Source organism: Apium graveolens, chromosome 3 (assembly GCF_009905375.1).
Source record: "Apium graveolens cultivar Ventura chromosome 3, ASM990537v1, whole genome shotgun sequence".
NCBI lineage: Eukaryota > Viridiplantae > Streptophyta > Magnoliopsida > Apiales > Apiaceae > Apium > Apium graveolens.
The window spans coordinates 231192094-231217742 of record NC_133649.1 but is presented as its reverse complement, the minus strand read 5'-3'; the positions used below and the strand labels follow the sequence as shown (position 1 = coordinate 231217742).

At 35.1% G+C, this 25649-nt stretch overlaps 1 protein-coding gene across 1 annotated transcript in view; it reads left to right on the top strand.

Annotated features, from left to right (window-relative positions):
* The window catches only part of LOC141714880 (uncharacterized), a 29951-nt gene extending 4707 nt beyond the window's left edge, over nt 1-25244 (top strand). The window contains exons 2-4 of the mRNA XM_074518375.1: nt 3374-3479; nt 3680-4004; nt 24558-25244. Of these exons, the coding sequence (XP_074374476.1) occupies nt 3374-3479; nt 3680-4004; nt 24558-25244 (1118 nt within the window). The remainder of the gene's footprint in view (nt 1-3373; nt 3480-3679; nt 4005-24557) is intronic.
* Nucleotides 25245-25649: the final 405 nt, after the last annotated feature.

Below are 25649 nucleotides of genomic sequence, written 5' to 3'. Positions count from 1 at the left end.
TTTTTCTAAAATATTATTATAATTAAATTTCTTGCATTAAATGCTCAATGTGTATCTTGTCCATTCAAGTTTTTAATTTATTTTTTGATGGAATGTTTATTTATTGTAATATCTAATATTTTAATTAACTGATATAACTTATTTGTACATTTTTTATACTTTTTTGTTTATGTATTTGTTCTTGTTAGTTTTTCTATTATTTTGTATATTTTTTTGATATTTGTTTTCAGTTTTTATTTAAAATAATATCATATTTATTAAACAAGTTACATATTTATTTCTTGAATTTATTAGGCAAACTACTTTTTAAAAAAATTAATTTTTTGTTGCACTCTGAACTATGTATTAGTTAATTTATGTAGCTTGTTTGCATATTTTTTATTATTTTTATTTATATATAAGTTCTTTATATTTATTTGTGTGTTTTCATAGATTTATGATATTTTTTTAGGGTTTTTATTTAAAATAATTATAAATATAAAAAATTAGAATGAGTTTTATTGAACAAACTACATCTTTATTTCATATTTAAGTGGCTTATACTAATTATATATATGATATAATTATATAATTATTTTAAAAAAAAATTCATAACAAATGTGATTATTATTTTACCAAAATAAGTGTAATGAAATTTATTTTTACATGTTTATTATTAAGTTTTTTATATCTATTTTGTAGTGTTTATGTTATTTTTTTACTAATCAATTGTATTATGTTTTTCATGGATAATATATTTTTTAAAATTTTTTACTTTTTGTACTTATATATTTAGTTCTTATTGTATTTTATATTTGACGTGAATAACCTAAATATAACATATGTGTTATAATTTATTTTATTTCTTGGTTCTCTTATTTTTTCACATTACAAATTTCTAAGAAGAATATTTTAATCATATCATATAATATATTTACGTAAATATATATTTTTTTATATTTTTTTTCGAAAGTTTGAAAGTGGGTTAAATGGATTTTTATTAAAAATTATACTATCTAGATTTCATTTTATAGTAAAATAATATGATAAATGAGATAAATATAGTATATAATTATATTTTAGCACGTGAAACCCACCTGTGTGACAATGTACACATATAATTTTACAATATATTTTTGAAGTTTTGTAATTTTGAAAGTAACAAAGTTTATAGATTTTTATTTTTTTCTTAGTATCATTGTTATACTATATACAATTGTTTTTCTGTTTATTTTAGTAAAATTAATTAATTTAAACTTATATACAACTATATTTTTTAAAATATTAACTTCAATAAAATTTAAATATGTACTTTTTTATAATTTTACATTATATTTATTGATTCGTGTTTCATTTTATTCAAAATCCCCTTAAAAGTTTTTGTTAACATGCTTATGTGGTGATTATCATTAACTAAGCACGCTAAAATTTATTTTTAAATGTTTTTGTTTAATTTAATTCAAAATCCCCTTATTTTTACATGTTTTTGTTTAATTTAATTCAAAATCCCCATAAATTGTTTTTTATTAACATGTCTGGTGATTATTATTTTACAAAGTGTGGTAAAATTTATTTTTACATGTTTATAATTATTGTTTTCTCTTATTTATATATTTTTTAAATTATATTATATAACATATATCTTTTTAATTTTTTTACAAATATATTTTTGCAAAAAATTGATTTCAATAAATCCAAATATCTGCTTTTTGTATAATTTTATATTATATTTGTTAATTTATTTTATATTTTTTAGGTTGGGAATACATGTGTAGTGAAATTTGTAACTAAAATTATAATATTTTAACTTAAACTAATTGTTCTTTATTGTCCATACTTATGTGTTATAAATATATTAGAAATAATTAGACTTTATTGTGAAAATTATTTTTTATCGTGTATGCCTTGAAAATAGGGGTGCAAGAGTTTTATATAATTTCAATATTTATGTGAAATGACACTCCTAGTCATGACTACCAAACCACGTGTTAGTACCATATTAACTGCTTTACACCAATTATATATAGGATATAATTTTATTCTTATATTTATTATATTTTATATTGATTTGGATATTTTTTTATTAAATTTTAATGTTTTATTGTAGTAAATAAAGAATCCTTGACTTGGAAAGATTTGGAGTGAAAAGAACTATTTTGAAGTAAGAATAGAAGAAAATTCGTAATATTGGACTACACGGGCTGCAAATACTGGTAGGGTCGTATCTTGAGTTCCAAAGTCTGTTTTTGGCGATCTTACAGTCCACGCGAAACCCACGAAATTTTCTTTAATTGAGGCATGGCCCAGTAAGGAAAATACAACGTTAACAACCCTGAATCTGCATAGAACAGAGAGCTACCAATTTTTATTACAGAATCATATTCAGTCTAGAACTCTCACTTGTAATTTGATTAGAATAATAAAATACCTCTATTATTAGAAGAGAAGAGGTTTTATTATTAGTTTGAGACATAATATTAGAGACACGTATTATTATAGAGTAGGAATAGTTAGGGTTTTATATACAGAGAAGAAGCCATGGATTTTGGTCTAGTGACAAGATTGAATATTACAGGTTTTCTAATCTGATTTTCATACGTATTCCTATTAGTTTAATTATGCTTCTTTATTGTCTTAGTTGTTTTACTTGTGTAATTATTAGCGAGTAGTCGTTTCTAGGAGATTAAGGCGAAGCCATATTTGCATGATAATAGAAGCATGATTTTCACAGTAGTTCGATTTATTATGGTTAATTCTAATTGATTATGTTTTATTATTAATTTGTGTAATCGGCCGATATCATGAATTTATTGAATGCAATAGGAGTAACAGATCGGGAGATTTTACTCACTAGAGGCACACATACGATTATCAGAATTGAATTTGAGAGCGGGAGCATCGTTGGATTTCTGAGAGCGTTAATGCTCGGGAGAGATTAACATTGCTTTCATTGCCTGATTAATTAAACTACCAAATGTTGTTAATGTGTAAGCATATTTCGAGAGTGTTAATACTCGAGAGAGATTGACAAACTCTAGTTGTATGACCACTTTAGTGACTTTAGCTTAGAAGCCGATTATTGTCTAAGCATGGTGGACTTAATTGCCCTAGGTTTTTAATTCCTTGTTTAGTGTCTAAATAATTAGTGTTAATTTAGTCATATTTATTAGTTAGTTAAAATCTTTATAATCGATTTGTCCTTGAAACAATTGATAGTAACTGAATCAAAATTGATAGAACCTGTCTTCTTGTGGATACGACCCACTCGCCACTTTGTACTAGCAATAGTCACCGTGAGCTTGCGATTAGTTAGAATAAAATAAACACATCAAGTTTTTGGCGCCGCTGCCGGGGAGACAGCTAGTTTCTATTGGTTTTTAATTTGGTTATTTAGATTTTTTCTGTTGCCTTGTTGGAACTTTGGTTCCGATCGAGGCGAGTTTCACTGCTTTCTTGGCTTTGTTGAGTGTTTTCAGGTTTGCAATGGATGAAGATGATAGGTTTGCATACCTCTCCTCCTTAGTCGAGGCACATACTCAAGAAATTGCCTCAATGAAGACTACAAAGCCCACTATATGTCCAATGAGTATCAATGAGATGTCACAAGTGGCCCCTAAAACTTACAACTTATGTCTGATTTGTGGTGTACAGGGTCACTATGATTATGAATGCTCGTACAACATCTGTAATTCTCAAATAGCTCAAATGGGACAATAAATTCTTTTGATGATGGATACGGGTACAACCAATACTCCAATACTTTTGATCAAGAATGGGTGGATCAACCAGGTTTCTCTTACATGGATAATGGTGTTAAGAATTTTCCATACCAACAACAATATTATGATCAACAATATGAGCCACTACAACAATATCAATATTCTCTATCGGAAGAGCCACAATTTTCTTTAACTGATGTGGTTGTGGAAGCTGAACGAACTAACAAGATGTTGAAAAAATTGATGCATGAGATCAATGAGCTAAAAACTCAAAATTTATCAATGGAGGCTCAAATAACAGAGCTGGTTAACTCTTCCAATACAAGAAAACTCGACTTTTTACCATCAGAACCTATTCAACTTGAAGAGGATGAGAGTATCAAGACTCTACATAATTGTTAGGAATATGTGTATTAGTTTGATGATAAGTTAAACAAAATACTTAAGTAGAAATCTAGTGTTTGTAGTCTCAACGGATAAGACCATCTTGGCTATCCGTTGAAGGAGTAGCTTTACTTAGCAATAAGTTTAGTATTGTAGCACATTTCATTCTCTGGTTTCAAGTTGTAATTCTTAGATGTTGTAGGAAATTATCAGTCATGTTGACTACTAATGGATATACAAATAGGAGGGCTAATTGTAAATATTTCATGCCTTGTAATTTTGTATAAGTGAAGAAGTATCAACGGATATTGAAGACCTTCAACAGATAAGAAACAAAGCTTCAACGGATGTCTCTAATGCTTCAACGGATAATACCCATCAATGGATAAGTGCTTCAACGGATAAAGACTTCAACTGATAATGCATCAACGGATAAAGTTTCAACGGATAAAGCCTCAACGGATAAGGCATCAATGGATGAAAGCTTCAATGGATGCTTAGTTCATTAGCAGTTGATAGTGACAATTCACAAGCTGACAGAGGCACATGGGTTGACAGAGACAAACTGGAATGTGGAAGTCTCTGGGAGGAATCAAGAAAATGCAGCATTTCCATTCTGATGCAAACAAGGAAGTATTCAAAAATTCACAGATTATCCTAGATTGTATTGGATAGAGAAATGAAGAAGAAATATGTGAAGAATCTTTTCACTTGTATTTTACAGTTTTGTCTTCACTTGTAAACTTGGTGATATATAAACCAAGTAGCAGGTAGTAATTAGATAAGAATTTTCCTGAGCTGTTTAGAAATATCCAGAGAGAAAATCATCTAGTTTGTACTAGGAAGCAGCTGTGATTTAATTCTTTGAATCACAGATTTTCTGAAATAACACATCTCTGGTGGAACAACAAATCCACCAGAAAAGTTTTTAAGTTCTTTGTGTTCTTTACATTTGTGTTTGAATATATATATCTGTCTGTATCAGCTTCAAGCAATTCACACACATTTGTTCACTTAAACACTTAGCCTTAGAAACTACTCAAAACTTGAAAAAGTTTTGATATTTACATTCAACCCCCCTTCTGTAAATGTCATTGTTAGTCCACTGGGAATAACAATTGGTATCAGAGCAAGCTCTTAACATTCAAAGAGTTTAAAGATCTATTCTGCTACCATCATGAGTAAGAAGGATATTGGTGTAAAAATTCCAATCCTGGAAAGAGATAACTATCATCACTGAAAAGTGAAGATGCATTTACATCTTCTCTCTCAAGATGAAAGCTACATCAACTGCATTGAAAATGGTCCTCACATCCCACACAAGGTGGCCACAGCTGCTACTGCAACAGTTGCTGTTGGACAGTCTATTCCCAAGCCAAAGGCAGAATGGACTGTTGAAGATATTGAAGAGGTGCACAAGGATAAGAAAGCCATGAACATTCTGTTTAATGGCCTAGATCAAGATATATTTGACAATGTCATCAACAACCAAACTGCTAAGGAAAGTTGGGATACTGTGCAGCTTATCTGTGAAGGCACTGAGCAAGTTAGAGAAAAAAAATGCAGCTTCTCATTCAACAGTATGAATATTTTCACTCTGAAGAAGGAGAATCATTGAATGATACCTTCAACAGATTTCAGAAACTATTGAATGGATTAAAGCTGTATGGGAGAGTGTACCAAGTCAAGGACTCCAATTTAAAATTTCTAAGGTCTCTACCAAAGGAATGGAAGCCTATGACTGTTTCTCTAAGAAATTCTCAAGATTATAAGGACTTCACACTTGAAAGATTATATGGAATTTTGAAGACTTATGAACTTGAGATGGAGCAAGATGAGCTGTTGGAAAAGGGAAAGAGAAAAGGAGGATCAGTTGCACTTGTAGCTGACAGTGAAAAAGTTGAAGCCAGGAATGAGGAAAAGACAATGCCAAGTCTCAAAATTGGCACAAGCAAATTAGAATCAAGCAAGGGTAAAGAGCAAGTTGTTGAAGATGAAGACAATTCCAGTCAGGATGAATCTGATGATATTGATGAACATCTGGCCTTTCTGTCCAGGAGGTTTGCAAAGATGAAGTTCAGGAAAAACACAAAATTCACTAAGCCAAACAAAAACATGGTGGACAAATCAAAGTTCAAATGTTACAACTGTGGCATTAGTGGACACTTTGCAAGTGAGTGTAGGAAGCCAAATTCTGATAAAAAGAAATTTGAGCAAGTTGATTACAAAAAGAAGTATTTTGATTTGCTCAAACAAAAGGAAAGAGCTTTTCTCACTCAAGATGATTGGGCAGCAGATGGGGTCAATGAAGATGATGATGTGGAATATGTCAACCTAGCCCTGATGGCTAATTCTGATAAAAATGAAACTAGTTCATCAAGCAACCAGGTAATTACTACTGATCTCTCTCAGCTTTCTAAACATGAATGTAATGAAGCCATAAATGATATGTCCAATGAATTATATCATTTGCGTGTTTCCCTTAAATCACTAGCTAAAGAAAACACTAGGATCAAAGAGAATAATGTGTTTTTAAGTGATACGAATGTTGTGTTAGATAATCAGGTAATTGAGCTTGAAAAGATTAAACTTAAATGCTTGACTGTTGAGAGTGAATTAGAAGAAGCTGTTAAGAAAGTAGAAATTCTTTCTAAACAGTTAGAAAGTGAGCAAGAGGTAATCAAGGCCTGGAAAACATCTAGGGATGTTAGTGTTCAAATTGCCAAGGTTCAGGGAATTGAATCATTTTGTGAGGATGCCTGGAAGAAAAACAAAAAGGAGTTAGAATTAATTGATGGATTGTCAACGGATGTGGAATCAACGGATGATGAAAGTTATCCGTTGAAGGAAGAAAAGGAGCATCCATTGAAGGCTCATCAATTAAAACAGGCAAGTAATTTTAAAAATAAAAACCTTAATAAGAAGAATGATTCAACTCTCAAGAACTTTATCAAAGAAGGAGCTAGCACATCCAAAGATGCCAGTAAGGTGAATATAGGACACATGACTTTAGATCAGCTGAGAAATAGGCTTAAGTTGGTTGAGGATAAGAAGGAAACTAAAAGAAAATCCAAAAGAAATGGGAAGGTAGGGATTAATAAACATAACAATTACACACCTGATAGGTATGCTCCTAGAAAAAGCTGTGTGCATTGTAAAAGTGTCAATCACCTATCTGATAATTGCAAATCTGTTAAAAATACTCCCATGCCTTCAAATCCCTCCATGTCTAACATGTCTATGTCACCTCTGCATACCATGCCTATTATGTCTCATCAGAATCCCCATGCACATTTTGCAAACATGCCATATATTAATAATCCTTATTTTACTGCATTTAGTATGCCTCAAATGCCATACAATGTGCCTATGTGGAATAACATGTTTGCACAATCTATGCCTTATCAATCAAATGTGCTAAATGATTCTGTGACTAACCCTACACTTCAACCAACCACATCTGAGATCAAGGTTGACCCAAAGTTACCTAAGTCAAAAGATGCAAGAGGAATGAAGTCTAGGAAAAAGACTAACAAGGCTGGACCCAAGGAAACTTGGGTACCAAAATCAACTTGATTGATTTTGTTGTGTGCAGGGACAAAGAAGGAATCTATGGTACTTGGACAGTGGCTGTTCAAGACACATGACAGGAGATTTCACCCAGCTCACAGAATTTAAGGAGAGAGCTGGCCCTAGCATAACCTTTGGAGATGACAGCAAAGGATTCACTATGGGATATGGCTTGATTTCAAAAGAAAATGTCATCATTGATGAGGTTGCATTGGTTGATGGTCTCAAACACAACTTATTGAGCATCAGTCAACTATGTGACAGAGGGAATACTGTTTCCTTCAATTCTGAAGCCTGTATTGTCACAAGTAAAAAGGACAATAAAGTGGTTCTAACTGGAGTTAGAAAAGGGAATGTGTACTTAGCTGACTTCAACTCTACAGATGCAGAATCCATTACTTGTCTTTTCAGCAAAGCAAGTGCAGTTGAAAGTTGGCTATGGCACAAGAAGCTGTCCCATTTGAATTTCAAGACAATGAATGATCTAGTCAAAAAGGACTTAGTTAGAGGAATGCCTCTAGTGGAATTCACAAGGGATGGACTGCGTGATGCTTGCCAGAAAGGAAAGCAAAAGAAAGTATCATTCAGTAAGAAGCTTGAATCTGCAATTGATGAACCATTACAACTGCTGCATATGGATCTTTTTGGACCAGTAAATGTATTGTCAATTTCAAGGAAAAGATATTGCCTAGTGATTGTTGATGATTTCTCTAAGTTTTCATGGGTCTATTTTCTTGGATCAAAGGATGAAGCTAGTGAAATCATTATCAATCATATCAAGCAAGTCAATAATCATCCTGATTTCAAAGTAATGAAAATTAGGAATGACAATGGAACTGAGTTCAAGAATTCAACCATGAAGTTGTTATGTGAAGAAAATGGGATCATGCATGAGTTCTCAGCTCCAAGGACCCCACAACAAAATGGTGTGATGGAAAGGAAGAACAGATCACTAATTGAAGCTGCAAGGACAATGCTTGAAGAGTCAAAACTCCCAACCTACTTTTGGGCTGAGGTTGTTAACTGTGCATGTTACACTCAGAATATTTCTCTAATCAATCAGGCAAAAGACATGACTCCCTATCAATTATTCAAGAGAAGAAAACCAACTTTAAACTTTCTGCATGTCTTTGGTTGCAAATGTTACATCTTAAGGAATCAATCTGATCACAAAGGAAAGTTTGATGCAAAGGCTGATGAAGGAATATTTGTTGGTTATTCTGCTGGAAAATCATATAGGGTATACAATCTAAGAACCAACATTGTCATGGAATCTGTGCATGTTGTGTTTGATGATAAAAAGATTGATGGACTAACAGATGAGGGACATCATGAAGGACTCAAATTTGAAAACATTGAGATATATTGTGATGATAGTGAAGATGAGAATGATGAAGAATGCATCTCAAGAAGAATTTAGAATCTGCCTTTGGATAATGCACAGAATGTTGCATCTGTTGAAAGTCATAATTCAGCTTCCGTTGAAAAAAGCAATGCAGCATCCGTTGAAAGACAAAGTGAAGCATCCGTTGATCACAATCTATCAACAGATAATCAGTTCACTTCATCAGTTGATAGAGCTCCCAATTCCTTTCAAAGGATCAGCAACTCAGGGGGAGTTTCAACCTATCAACATTCTATCTCACATCATGACAATACTGAGGCAACCTCATCTAGAGCTAATCTACCACCTCAAAGGAAGTGGACCAAGAATCACCCTTTTGAACTGATCATTGGTGATGCTACATCTAAAGTGAAAACTAGAAGGGCCACTCAAGATGAATGTTTGTATAGTAGCTTTCTATCACAGGAGGAACCTAAGAGAGTGGAAGAAGCTCTATTGGATCCAGATTGGATTTTAGCAATGCAAGAGGAGCTAAACCAATTTGAAAGGAACAAAGTATGGAAGCTGGTACCCAAGCCAAAGAACAAGAGTTCTATTGACACAAAATGGGTATTCAGAAACAAGATGGATGAAAATGGCTTTGTCATAAGGAATAAAGCCAGATTGGTTGCTAAAGGCTACTCTCAACAAGAGGGAATAGATTTTGATGAAACATTTGCTCCAGTTGCCAGACTTGAAGCCATCAGAATCTTTCTAGCCTATGCAGCTAATGCCAATTTCAAAGTCTATCAAATGGATGTCAAGAGTGCATTTCTAAATGGGGAATTGGAGGAAGAAGTTTATGTAAGCCAACCTCCAGGATTTGAAGATCCAAATTTTCCAGACTATGTGTATTATCTGTTGAAAGCACTCTATGGACTAAAGCAAGCACCTAGAGCCTGGTATGAGACTTTGTCAAAATTCCTTCTAGATAATCACTTCACAAGAGGTACTGTTGACAAAACTCTCTTCTTTAGAAATGTTAATGGCTTTAAAATACTTGTACAAATTTATGTAGATGATATTATATTTGGATCTACAGATGATAAGCTTTGTAAAAAGTTTGCTAAGTTAATGCAAAGTAAATATTAAATGAGCATGATGGGAGAGCTAACTTATTTTCTTGGTTTACAAGTTAAACAAGTTAGTGGTGGAATTTTCATTAGTCAAACTAAATATATTTATGATCTTTTAAAGAAGTTTGACTTAATGGATTGCTCATCTGCAAAAACTCCCATGGCCACTACCACTAAGCTTGAATTAAACAAGGCTGAAAAGTCTGTGGATATTTCAAGTTATAGAGGCATGGTTGATTCACTTTTATATTTAACTGCTAGTAGACCTGATATAATGTTTTCTACATGTCTCTGTGCTAGATTTCAAGCTGACCCTAAAGAATCTCACTTAGTGGCTATTAAAAGAATTTTCAGATATCTCAAAGGGACTCCAAATCTAGGAATTTGGTACCCTAGAGAATCTGGTTTTGATCTAATTGGCTACTCAGATGCAGATTATGCAGGCTGCAAAATAGACAGGAAAAGCACAACTGGCACCTGTCAATTTCTAGGGAACAAGCTTGTGTCATGGTTCAGCAAGAAGCAAAATTCTGTTTCTACATCAATAGCTGAAGCTGAGTACATTGCTGCTGGTAGTTGCTGTGCACAGATACTATGGATGAGGAATCAACTATTTGACTATGGTTTGACTGTTGACAAAATTCCAATATTCTGTGACAACACAAGTGCCATTGCCATTACTGAAAATCCAGTGCAGCACTCAAGAATCAAGCACATTGATATCAAGTATCATTTCATTAGGGAACATGTGATGAAAGGTACAGTGGAACTTCACTTTGTTCCAAATGAAAAGCAGATTGCAGACATATTTACCAAGCCACTTGATGAATCAACATTCACAAGATTAGTAAGTGAGCTAGGTATGCGTAATTATTCATAATTTATGTCATCTATGTAATCTGCCTTGAAGCCTGAAATGAATTTGCTGCAAGAACAAAGTTGGCTTTAAGTAAGACTTATCCTATCAACGGATATTCCCTATCCGTTGAAAGCCGAAATTGTTCTGTCAACGGATGTTCATTATCCGTTGAAAGACAAATACATTTCTGGTAATTTTATCCTTCAACGGATAAAATGGCGTTGATCATGAACGGATAACTATTTACCTTATCCGCTGAAGTGTCACATCAGTTACTATAAGTGAGTCACAGCCGTTGATTCTTTCACTCAACCGTTGATACAGATATACACTGTTGTATGTATTTGTGTTAAAGGCAGTTTTCAGAATTTCTACAGTTTTCTTTCCTCTTAAACGGATGTAATTTATTTAAAAGTATCATTTAATCATTTTATTTTCGTTTTAATTCAAGAAAGTATAAAAGCCCAATTGAACTCTTATTTTCACTTTGCGCTTTCTTGCAATTCTTATTCTCCTTCTCTCCCAAAATTCTCAAGTTTTTCTCTGCAACCTCTACTCACAACAATGGCACCAGTAGTCAAAATTATGTCTCAAACAGGATTTGTTTATGAAAAGAATAATTTTGTAGCCTTGGTTGAAAAGAATGAAGCCCATTCTGATTATCACAAGATGATGGACTTCATCAAAAACTGCAAACTGAGCTATGCAATGCTGGAAGCCCCAACCATCTACTGTGAGGTGATTGAGGAGAGTTGGACAACTGCAGAGTTCAACTCCACAGATATGACTATTGCCTTCTCTCTCAAAGGTAAGGATTATTGCATTAACTGTGATGATATACAGTCTTGCTTTAAGTTGCCTGAGAATAATGCCATAACACCACACACTGATAAAGATGTATCTGCTATGTTAGATTCCATAGGCTATGCTTTTGATTCTGCTAGTTTAGGTAGCATTAGAAGGAAAGGCCTTAGGAAAGAATGGAGTTTTCTTGGAGATGCCTTTATTAAGGTTTTCTCTGGGAAGATTAGCAATTTTGATGCCATAACTTCATCTCTTGTTAATATGCTCTACATGCTAGTTTCTGATAGGTACTTTAATTTTAGCAACTGTGTCATGCTAGAATTAGGTTCCAGATTAGGTAACAAAGCTAATAGACCACATAACATCTACTATGCTAGATTCTTTATGTTATTGACTAACCATGTTCCTGAAGGATTGGTCATATCAAATGAGAATAATAAACTCAAATGCTGGGCACAAGAGAAAAGGGTCCTTGCAGACCTTGTGAGAATGAACCTCAACAGCCAGGTGCCATTGATATATTTGCCAATCATGAATGCACCACAGGTAAGTGAGGTAAACACTTCTATAACTCCTACTATTTCCAACCCCAATGTTTCTTTGCCTTCTAGTGTGGCCATGGAATCTGTGTCTTTGTCCAAACAGGTTCCTACCAAAGCCACCAAAACTAAAGCTTCAAAACTCAAGTCAAAGAAAACTACCTCTGTTGTTTCTCAAAAGACAACAGTTGTAACAACTACCAAAAACCCTGAAGGGAGTGAACAGGGTGTGAGTGGTGAGGGGAGGGGTGAACATCAAGAAACCCCCCAGGATAAGGTGGGAGAGGTGAGTGGTACCCAAGCCAGCCAAGCCACAGTCTCTCAAAAGACTGTGGTGGTTCAAAAGGAGTCTAACACATCCCTAATTGCATCCTCCCAAAAGGATGTAACTATTGAAAATAGTCCCCAACCAGGGACACAGAACAAAAGAGGGAGGGACACTGAAGCCACACATTCACCAATTAAAGCCTTTTCAAGGAAGAAGAAGGCCAAGACCCTAGTTTCCACACAAGGGGCACACACAGCACAGATACATCCACCTGTATCTGTGCCTTCACAAATTCAGCTTGATGTGATTCCAGCAAATATGGAGTCACAGCCCCATTCTCTCATAATAGAAACACACCAATCATCAAACTCTCCATCACCCTCTCTGGATGTGGATATGATATTCACATCAATTCCTGATTCTCCCTCATTAAAACTCAGGGAGGAGCCCCACTCAAAACCTGATGATCATCATCTTTTAGATGATTTGTTGGATCATCAGCCAATTCTTTCAGATATAGTTGAAGAATCTGTGTTACCTCACTTAAAATCAATTAACACAGATTCAACAATTATGTCACTTTCTATATCTACATCTTTTCCTTCTTCAACGGATATCTCTCATCCATTGACAAGTGGTTGTTCTTCAACGGATAAGCTTAACAGCAGTTATCCATTGATACCATCAGTTTCCACTTCAACGGATACTCCCTATCCGTTGATGGTCTCTACACCCATAACAGAAACAATTTCAACTGTAGAGGACATGGCTACTGTACAATCACTTTTAGGTTTGAGGGAAGGGAGTGATCTTTTGAGTGAGAGGCTGGGTTGCTCCCAGGCAAAAGGAGAGGTTGAGAGTCACCATATGCATGCTATTTCTTCCAGCATGGCAAAAGTGAGTGAGGGGAGCGCCACCTTAGAGGGTGAGGGTGAGGGTGTGAGGGTGTGTGTGAGCCAGGGGGAGCCCCTGATGCAAGAAAATAGAGAAAAAGAGATAAAGGCAGGTACAGAAGCTATAAGGGTGGATCCAGCCATTGTTAGTGAGTCAATGAAAGTGGATGATGCAGAAAAGGAAAGACAATTTCAGCAACATTACAAAGCTGTAATTGATAACATTTCCTTGGATGCTGACACTTTTACTCATCCTGTTTCAGCCTATCAATTATTGGCTGCTCAGGGCAATGTGGAGGCAGAACATACATTAAACATTGTACACACTTCAGAATCTCTTCTCAGAGACAAAGCTGCTGTTAACAAGCTGCCTTCTCAAGCTGGTGAGCCATCTGAAGAATTTGGAGTAAATTCTAATGATTATGACTCTGATTCTTTGGATGAGAGCATGAACTTAGGGGGAGTAGCAGGCCCAAGTTCTGTTCCAGATCTTCCTGAATGGGCATGGGCAAAAGCATCAACACCAGGAGAGTTTGGTGTCACTTTGGTCAGACAAGTCATGACAATTCAGAAGGCCCTTCAGGAGACTACAAATGCTGGTATCAAGGCAATTCTTCAGGCTCATCTGGAATCTCTGCATCTCTTGCAGTTGTAGCATTTCAAACAGAATCTAAGTGTGGATGAGCTCAAGCAGGATATTGCTGATCTAAAATCCTACAATGCTGAGAAGTTGGATTCCGTCATACCTTATGGTACTATGCAAGATTTATTGGGGAGACTGAGGAAAGAATCTGATGCTGACAAGAGACTGGCCAGATTGGAAACCAGAGTTCAGATCATTGAAGACTCTATGGTCACCATTCTTCAGAATTAACAAACTCAAACAAATCTACTCATGCAGCTGGCAAATGCACAAGGCTTGACCCCTACCCTTGATGATAACAAAAAGGGGGAGAATAAAGGGAAAGGGGAAGGAGAGCCATCAACAACAGTTCAAATTTCTCAAGTGCTAGTTCCTGTCATCACCAGTTCTCCAATTATTCAAATCAAAGGAAAGTTTGATGGAATTGATCTAATCCAGATAGCAGCAGCTGAATTGCAAGTCAAAGAGCAAAGGAAGAAGATTGATGAAAAGATGCAAAAAATATTTGGTTCTACAACTTCTCAATCACAATCTGTGAAGCATAGCACAAAAGTGGAATCAATTATTATGGAGCTCAAACCAGTAGGGAGGAATAAGGTTGGAGAGACTTCTTCCAAGGATCTGAAACCCATGGTTCTCAAGCCCAACAACAGATCCAATAAGGACTCTACAAAGAATCCTCTGAAAGAAGTGGATTTTCCTCTTTCAAAGGCTGATGAGGACAAGCTTTTGGGTAGAAGTATCTCAAAGCTCAAAGAGACCATGGATGTGGCTGTAAGGAGGAACATGGATATTATCTTCAGAGAGAGAAATAGCATATGTGTGCTGCAAGGACATCCCAAATTCTCAATAGCCAAGAGGGAAGAAACCAGAAGGTTGAAGGAAGAAGCCAAACAGCTAAAGGCTGACAAAAGAGCACAAGCAAAGCTTGAAAAACAACTAAAGTCAAGTCAGGCTGAAGAACAGAAAGAAATTGAAGACAAAAGTAAAGATGAAGCTATGGGGGATATGGTTGATACTGAGATGGAGGAAAGAAGTAAGGGAAGAGAAGAATGGCAGAAAGGGAACAGAAAGAAGGTCAATGCAAAGAGAAAGATGGTAGATGAGACTAACAGAAAGAAGGTCAATGCAAAGAGAAAGATGGTACCAGGACTGCCAAGACTGAGATTCTCAACAAGATTGCCAACTGTAAGTCATATGTCATAGCCTATTTGTATATTCGAGGATTCAACTCAACTCAAATAAGAATGTAATAAGTAAATAGTGGATCGACCGTTAGAGAGATCTCGCAAAGTAATATCTGTCAAAGGATTCAGAAACAAGGTTCATCTACAGACTTGAGGAGTTAATTCACTGGAAGAAGTTCAAGAAGTTGATCATGCCTCAGTGATATAAATCAAGATCGTGGATTTAATCAAGTGACAGAGATCTCGTCAGAGTATCATTAATTACAAGGATTTAATCTGAAGAAAATCAAAGTGTCAAAGTCAAGACATGAAGAAACGTCACGGAAGTTAGTCACTCATGAACCAGACAGTACATCGAGTGTCAACATTGAAGTGGTGGAATTGATTCATAATTCTCAGTGATTTTCAGAAGATTGTCAGAAGAGTGGATGTTGCTCAGAGTTAGTATTAATTTTCTATTAATTAATTAAGTCATATAATTTAATTAAGAAAATAAATTATATCTGCAAAGATTAATTTATTGATTAATTGAATTAATTGATTAATTAATTCAGAATTAATATTAAGGTTTTCAGAATTTTTATTTGGTTAAAATCTGTTTTAATTCTAAAAAGACAACTGATTGTACTAGTATGACAATCGGTATGACAATTGATAGTCATACCGAAAGTCATGCTAATTCAGTTGAGTGTCTTGATAGAATTATTATTTAGATTAAAATCACTTATTAATTCAGCAAGACAATTCATTTGAATTAATATGACAATCGGTATGACAATCAATAGTCATACCGAAAGTCTTGCTAGTTCATTTTGATTGTCTTGCTAGCTCTAAAGATTGTCACACCGAAAGTCTTACTGAGCAAAGGATTGTCATACCAGATCAATTTTCCATTCGGCTATTTGATAAAAGAAGCAGAAGACCAAGACATCTCAATCATACAGAATACATTCAAGAACAAAGAAAAGAAAGCAGCCGCCTTGAAATATTTTATTTTCTTCTCTGCTTACATCAAGATCAAAATTCTAGTTTGTTAATGTTAAATCCAAACCACTAGAATTATTTATCTTGTTCTTGTGTAACAATCTAGCGGATCAAAATCCCTAGAACTTAATCTCAAATCGCGTTTAGCATTTGATTCTAATTATTGCAAAAATAGAAAAAGTTCATGTCGAATTTATTCTAGATTTATTATAATTGATTTGAGAGTAATACCTTGTAATCGATACAGTTGTTGTAACACCTTTCAAGTTTAATAATATTTTTATTTAACTTGAATTTTGTTTCACATTTTTTATTCCGCATTTATTCGATTATTTGGTACTGTTTGTATTCAACCCCCCTTCTACAAACACATTGGGACCTAACAATTGGTATCAGAGCCTTCTGATTAACGAACAAATCAAGATCCTAGACTTTTGTGATTTTTCAACTCCTTGAATTTTTATTTATTCAAAAATTCATAATGACTTCACATAAAGTTGGAACCGTTAAAATTCCATAATTTGATAAAGAGAATTATATCATGTGGAAGAAGAAGATGCTATTATTTTTACAAGTTGCAAATCCCAAATATTCAAACTTGTTAAAGAAGGGTATAAAAACTCCGATGGTTATTGAACCGGAGGTAATAATAGATGGTGTGGTGACTACTAAAGCTAGAACCTATCCAAAAGAGCCCGAAGATTTTACTCCTGCTGAGAAGGAAGAAGCCTCCTTGGATGCCAGCCTTCAATTAATATTAATTGATTCCCTTGATCCCTTGATGAACAGACATGTGATGAACTGTAAAAATTCTAAACACATGTGGGAAACTATTGAGGTAATTAATGAAGGCACAGAGGAAGTTAGGGAGAACAAGTTGGAAATCCTAACCTCTGAATATGAACATTTCAAATCAAATACAGGAGAAGGAATTACTGAAGTGTTTGAGAGGTACAATGCGTTGATCAACAACCTGAACATCAATGGAAAGTATTATTCAATCAGGGAGGTCAACAAAAAGTTCCTTTTAACACTGCCAGCTCATCTTGAACATAGAATCACTGCCATTAGAGAAGCTAGAGATCTGAGTGAGATTTCTTTGGACAGGCTCTATGGAGTGTTAAAAACTTATGAGTTGGAGCAGATTCAACAGAAGGAAGTCTACGGGAAGGATAGAATGGTCAGCACATCTAATGCACTTGTAGCTAAAGGTCAACAACAACAACAATCTCAACAATTAGAAAGAATGGTACAGTTTTCCAAGGGTGAGGAAAATGAGTTAGTAGCAGAATATGATCCTCCTACTACAAATCAATCAAGTGATGATTTTTATTCCTTGGAAGAGCTGGAGCAATTGGAAGATGAATCAATGGCCCAAATTGTCAAGAGATTCTCCCATGTCAGATTCAGGAGGAATCCCAAGCTTAAGTACAAGTCCAACTACAACAAATTCCAGAAAGGTGGATCTTCATCCTCTAACACCAGCAGTGGTGGATACCAAACATGGATGGTTGATCGGGGCACCATTAGATGCTATAACTGTAATGAGTTGGGACACTTTGCCACAGAATGTAGGAAGCTAAAGCAAGTAAGAAAGAACTCTGAAAGGGCTTATCTGGCGAAAGGAAGAAGCTGGGATGATACTGACAGTGAAGATGAAGAAGAAGGAAATCTTGCTCTTATGGCTATTGATGGAAAAGCTTCATCGTCAAGAATAGAGGTAAAACTTTCTGATGCTGAAATGGTTTATCATCTAAGAGGTAACTTAGATTGTGCACGTCGTGATAATGAACTGTTAAGTTTACAGATCACAGACCTTGAGAAAGAGGTCAATGAATTAAGACTTGTGCACATTAATCAAGACAAATTAAAAGAACAGGTATCTTTTCTAGAGAATAGAGTTGACTGTTATAGAAAACTCGAAACTATTCTCAAAGACAAGATCACCGGTCTTGAGACTAAGGTTAGAGCCTACTTCAATTCTTGTTCGAAGGCTAAAGAGTTCTACAGTAAGCAAGCTGTTAATCAAACATCTGGAATAGGTTATGATTACAATGCTGCTATTGGAGAATTAGGCATAAACTCCCCTCCTCATGTCTGTGCTAAAGGGAGGGAAGTACCATATGTGCTTAAGGGTGTTGATGAACCCCTCTATAAAGCATCAATTGCTGAACCATTTGATGCGACCTCTTCTGTTATTCAAGAAGAAATACGTGCTGAGGATCATGCTAATGAGAAGATTATTTCCAAGTCAAGTGAGTCGAAAGTTCCAGTCAAAGTTGTGAAAGCAACTGAGACTAACTCAGACACACATGAGTTGGATAACAATAATGCCATGTCTACCATGCATAAATTGCCTGTTGTTAATCACTCTCATAAAGCATGTGGTGTTGCTAATTGTATGTCTTGTGCTTTTAATATGATGTATGCTTATTTTAATGGTAAGCATGTGTCTAATGATAAGACTACTCCTCGTCAGCATGTGAATAACAAGAAGCATGATAGGTCTAAGACTGCTAGTCCTTCTAAGGCAAGAAAGGAGACATTTTTGCCTAAGCTTAAACAGAAATTTGTTAAGGCTGTTTACAAGGTCAAATGTTCAGTCATTGAGGATGTTGAGATCGTTAAAATTAAAAATGTTGTTTTGCCTGACAAAGGACAATTCTACAAGTATGCCGGGCCCAACCAAGTTTGGGTTCCGAAGAAGGTCTAATCCATTTGAAGTGCAGGGCATTAAACAGGTGTAACCGGTAGTGTGGATTCTTGACAGTGGATCATCAAGACATATGACCGGAGATAGAGCCCTGCTATCAAATGTGGTTGAGAAAGCTGGCCCCCTGGTTACCTTTGGAGATAACAGCAAAGGTTTATCTGAGGGATATGGCTGTTTGCAAGCTGGGAATGTTATCATTGTAATTTTGTATATTGTGCTAGGTTATTATCAGGAAGCAGTATCTAACATATAGCACCAGTGACGAGACTTGAGAATATTACGACATATCAGGCACCTGCTGCACATTACACTTGGAATTGTACTCTAGTAAGATGTGTACAAGTGTACTCCTGGTTGGTGAGTTAAAAGAGGAAGTCAGTGCACCACAGTTCATGGACTTTGCAGCTGCAGATCTATTGGACTATGCAATCTCTTCTTCACAATCTCACTTCAGGTTGGTATGAACTAGTATACTGCTCAAGCAATCGTCAAGGACATGGTATGGTACTCTAACAGAAGTTATAATTTTATATGAATAAGTAGAGTCGTCATATTAATAACTATCTTATCACTAAGCACAATCATATTGTTTTATATGTGTAGTGATATATTGTTTATGCAACATAACAATTAGTATCTAAAGTACTTGACAAGTATCGGTCAATGATATGTTGTTAACATTATGTTGCAGATATTTGTAAGCTTTTGACATGAATGAGAATTACTTAGACTTTACCCTAAGTGATCAATGTTTTATCAAAAACTCATTCATTTTGAAAAACAAAAATTAAACTTCTTTCTACATTAGTGATTTCTTATTTCATGTAAAATCTTTTGAAATCACTATTGTAAATCATTTTCTCTCTATTACCATATGTTCTATGATATAGGTTCAGTCTCCAATGACTTTCTTTCATTGACAGTCATGAGGTTGAAAACCCACAACGTCTATCCCAGACTGTAAAGACAAACACAAAAACAGAACCAACCAACACTCTTTTACCACTAAAAGTAGTATGAATGAGCGTGAGGGAGATAGTGCCTAGTGCACCACATAAGGAAGGTTCTGTAGTCAACCCAGTAGCTCTGTCTCCTACATAGATGAGTAGTATTTAAACCGAGACAACTGCTAGCCCCCATACATCTTCTCAAAAAGATGTAATGGCTGAAAAGGCACAAAAACAGTTACTAGATTCATTCTCTCAACAGGGTGAGCCTATTGAATTTTGCCTGTCGGCCAAGGTATCCGATGTAGTGTCACCACTTCAAACATAAACAATTCTTGATACACAAGGAGAGGTTACACACACAAAGGATGAGTTGACGGAAACAAGAGTTTCGACCATTTTAAGGTCAGATTCGATTGTTCAAGGTTCGTTAGTGGACCAATTGCCTTTACAGGTGTTAGGAGAGGATACTGATCCAAAAGCCATATGTCAGTGGTCAGTGTCTACCTCCCCAGGCTTAAATCCCCTGGATGCATCTGCGGATAGTGGATCTGACATAGGTGCAGATCGGCAACTTGTTGACAATGATTCAGATATTACCTGATAAGTCACAAGGAAGTGTCTTCACAGACATTAGAAGGGAACTTTGATCTTTATGCTAAAATCGTTGGATCATTGTTTACCTTCCCAGAATTCAAATCTAGAACCCTAAAAGGGAAACTAGCAACTTGTAGATTATGACTCAGATTTATCTGACGAGTTTAACAAGGATGGGGATTTGTGAACTCCCATTGCACCACCTGTGACCTCCTTTAAGGATGGCTAAGGTGATTTTCCTTGCAGGTACAGCTGGATTATGGAGCTATGAGAAAAGAGTGATACACTTGTGAGAATGAGTGTAAACACGAGTGGAGAGAAGAGTGAAACACATGTGAGGTACACTAAACAGAATCACACACTCACAGTGAGGTAGAAAGAGAAACTACTTGTTATTTCTTTTCCAACCAAGTGAAATATGAGAACTCCTTCAGACGACGGCATACATTCCTTCTTTAAGGGGGAGATAAAAGCTTAAGAAATAGTTTGGAGGATTCCTCAACTAAGGGGGAGAAATAGCAGGGAGGAAGAAAAAGATCCTATATGTACACTACACCACACCATTGTTGTTTTTATCTGCGGATCCTATTGTACGGGAGAGGTGGTAAACACAAGGTGATTTCCTAGTAAGGGAAGAAGCTGTTAGGGGAGTACCATTGGTTTTTATCTGCGGATCCTATTGTACGGGAGAGGTGGTAAAATGAAGGTGATCTTCTTTAATCAGTTGATTCTCATAGGGGGAGAAGTAAGAGATATGGGCTTCTCAACAGGAAATGTGGTTGTACAAATGAAGATGGAACTACTTGAAGATATGTTCAGTCTAGAGGAAAATCTACTTGGAATCTGGAAAATGTTAAATCTCATCCAGAACTTTTCTGCTATTTACTTTGCATGTATGTTTATATCTTTTTCTTATTTGTTAGTTGAGTTATCCTCTAGGTATTTGTGTGTTATTGTCTAACAAACAAATAGGGGGAGATTGTAAGTCATATGTCATAGCCTATTTGTATATTCGAGGATTCAACTCAACTCAAATAAGAATGTAATAAGTAAATAGTGGATCGACCGTCAGAGAGATCTCGCAAAGTAATATCTGTCAAAGGATTCAGAAACAAGGTTCATCTACAGACTTGAGGAGTTAATTCACTGGAAGAAGTTCAAGAAGTTGATCATGCCTCAGTGATATAAATCAAGATCGTGGATTTAATCAAGTGACAGAGATCTCGTCAGAGTATCATTAATTACAAGGATTTAATCTGAAGAAAATCAAAGTGTCAAAGTCAAGACATGAAGAAACGTCACGGAAGTTAGTCACTCATGAACCAGACAGTACATCGAGTGTCAACATTGAAGTGGTGGAATTGATTCATAATTCTCAGTGATTTTCAGAAGATTGTCAGAAGAGTGGATGTTGCTCAGGGTTAGTATTAATTTTCTATTAATTAATTAAGTCATATAATTTAATTAAGAAAATAAATTATATCTGCAAAGATTAATTTATTGATTAATTGAATTAATTGATTAATTAATTCAGAATTAATATTAAGGTTTTCAGAATTTTTATTTGGTTAAAATCTGTTTTAATTCTAAAAAGACAACTGATTGTACTAGTATGACAATCGGTATGACAATTGATAGTCATACCGAAAGTCATGCTAATTCAGTTGAGTGTCTTGATAGAATTATTATTTAGATTAAAATCACTTATTAATTCAGCAAGACAATTCATTTGAATTAATATGACAATCGGTATGACAATCAATAGTCATACCGAAAGTCTTGCTAGTTCATTTTGATTGTCTTGCTAGCTCTAAAGATTGTCACACCGAAAGTCTTACTGAGCAAAGGATTATCATACCAGATCAATTTTCCATTCGGCTGTTTGATAAAAGAAGCAGAAGACCAAGACATCTCAATCATACAGAATATATTCAAGAACAAAGAAAAGAAAGCAGCCGCCTTGAAACATTTTATTTTCTTCTCTGCTTACATCAAGATCAAAATTCTAGTTTGTTAATGTTAAATCCAAACCACTAGAATTATTTATCTTGTTCTTGTGTAACAATCTAGCGGATCAAAATACCTAGAACTTAATCTCAAATCGCGTTTAGCATTTGATTCTAATTATTGCAAAAATAGAAAAAGTTCATGTCGAATTTATTCTAGATTTGTTATAATTGATTTGAGATTAATACCTTGTAATCGATACGGTTGTTGTAACACCTTTCAAGTTTAATAATATTTTTATTTAACTTGAATTTTGTTTCACATTTTTTATTCCGCATTTATTCGATTATTTGGTACTGTTTGTATTCAACCCCCCCTTCTACAAACACATCGGGACCTAACACCAACATAAGGAAAACTTGGAGGGAGCCCAATGCTTTGCCTAGAACATTACTCATTCAAGAAAGAGGAATTACAATTCACAAATCACCTCATTGGTTGATGGAGTTCAGAGACAACAAAGGAGTCAGAAGATTTTTCAGAATTGAAGATCAGCTCAAGATTGCTAGTAATGAAACTCTCAAGGATATGCAATCTAAGTTAGACATCAATGGAGAAGTTGAAGCTGAATTCTACAGACAACTTCAACTTCAAATAGAGGAGAATGACAGGAGGCTAGGAAAGAAAACAAGGAATCAAAGGAAAAGAAACTAATCTGCTCAGGCTAAAGGAGCACCCTTGAAAACAATGTAATTCTTCAATTTCATCTCAGCATACATATTTTTGTAGCACTTTTGAATTTCTGCTTTATTACAGTTTATATATTTGTCAAGTATTTTGTTATCATCAAGCTAAACCCAAATTTATGCCTACAGTTCTAGTAGACATAAATAGGGGGAGATTGTTAGGAATATGTGTATTAGTTTGATGATAAGTTAAACAAAACACTTAAGTAGAAATCTAGTGTTTGTAGCCTCAACGGAGAAGACCATCTTGGCTACTTGTTGAAGGAGTAGCTTTACTTAGCAATAAGTTTAGTATTGTAGCACATTTCATTTTCTGGTTTCAAGTTGTAATTCTTAGATGTTGTAGGAAATTATCAGTCATGTTGACTACTAATGGATATACAAATAGGAGGGCTAATTGTAAATATTTCATGCCTTGTAATTTTGTATAAGTGAAGAAGTATCAACGGATATTGAAGACCTTCAACGGATAAGAAACAAAGCTTCAACGGATGTCTCTAATGCTTCAACGGATAATACCAATCAACGGATAAGTGCTTCAACGGATAAAGACTTCAACTGATAATGTATCAACGGATAAAGCTTCAACGGATAAAGCCTCAACGGATAAGGCATCAACGGATAAAAGCTTCAACGAATGCTTAGTTCATTAGCAGTTGATAGTGACAATTCACAAGCTGACAGAGGCACATGGGTTGACAGAGACAAACTAGAATGTGGAAGCCTCTAGGAGGAATCAAGAAAATGCAGCATTTCCATTCTGATGCAAACAAGGAAGTATTCAAAGATTCACAGATTATCCTAGATTGCATTAAATAGAGAAATGAAGAAGGAACATGTGAAGAATCTTTTCAATTGTATTTTACAGTTTTGTCTTCACTTGTAAACTTGGTGATATATAAACCAAGTAGCAGCTAGTAATTAGATAAGAATTTTCCTGAGCTGTTTAGAAATATCCAGAGAGAAAATCATCTAGTTTGTACTAGGAAGCAGCTGTGATTTAATTCTTTGAATCACAGATTTTCTGAAATAACACATCTCTGGTGGAACAACAAATCCACCAGAAAAGTTTTTAAGTTCTTTGTGTTCTTTACATTTGTGTTTGAATATATATCTGTCTGTATCAGCTTCAAGCAATTCACACATATTTGTTCACTTAAACACTTAGCCTTAGAAACTACTCAAAACTTGAAAAAGTTTTGAAATTTACATTCGACCCCCCTTCTGTAAATCTCATTGTTAGTCCACTGGGAATAACAATGATCTTGAGGATGATGATTTGTCGATGTTCGGTACTGATATGAATATTAACTCATAGGATGAGCATGCCACTGATGTTAAGATCAATGATGTTGTTGTTGAGGACAATGTGAATGAGGATGACAAAATAAAAGAAAGCAATACTAAGATGGTGGTTGTTTCTCTTCCACAACTTGTGCCTAAGCTACCATTCCTAAATCAAGACATAACTTATGTGGACCAACGATTGGGTATTGGTAAATTTGTTTTCATTTTAGCCTCTACTTACAAATCTCCTATACTTCAGGATACTTTCTACAATGTTGACGTGATTACACCGCTTGTCCAAGATAGTTCTCAAATTTTGATTGGTGATCCATTTGAAACGGCTCTTAAGTTTCAAGCTGAAGAAGAGGGAGAAGATCGAGTTATCTCTTTGATCGTAATTGTGATAAACCAAGATGTTCGACTGGCTCATGAAAAAGTGAGAAGTGAAGACAAGCCACCACCTAAGCCTCCACCTCGTATGAATGTTAAAGGAGTTTTTTATTATTACGGTGTTGAGTTTTTTCATTGTTTTATCACAAAATTCTCCAAATCTACACATGCATCCGCTCAATTATTTCTTACTGATGCCATATTTTATTTTTCTAATGCTTCTTTGGAGGTTTTTTGTAGGATAAAAACAACTTTGAAGGACACTCTTGATAGTTTTTGTGGTGGTATGTTTATGGTTGAGAAAGTGGATCTTCTGCCTTCACTGTAATGATTTAGAGAAGGTCGAGCTAATGACTTAAAAATAGCGCTTATTTGGAGGCAGTCCAATCTGTTGGTATGTAAATTAATTGTATTATTATTATTATCATCATCATCATTATTATTATTATTATTATTATTATTATTATTATTATTAGTACTACTACTACTACTACTATCAGGGGCTCAAACGGGCTCTGACATTTTCGGAAAGTCCGGCTTGGCCTGGTCAAAGTCAAAGCCCGAAAAGTCGGGCCCGGTCAAAGCCTGGGCTTTTTAAGGCCCGGTCAAAACCCGGCCCGCTAGGCCTTTTGTGCATCTCTAGGTGCACTCCCCCTCTGTACCTAAACATATATATATTATTCCCTAAACCCCCACCCCCGTTGTTCCCTTCCCTGCGCATGATCTCCCCCTC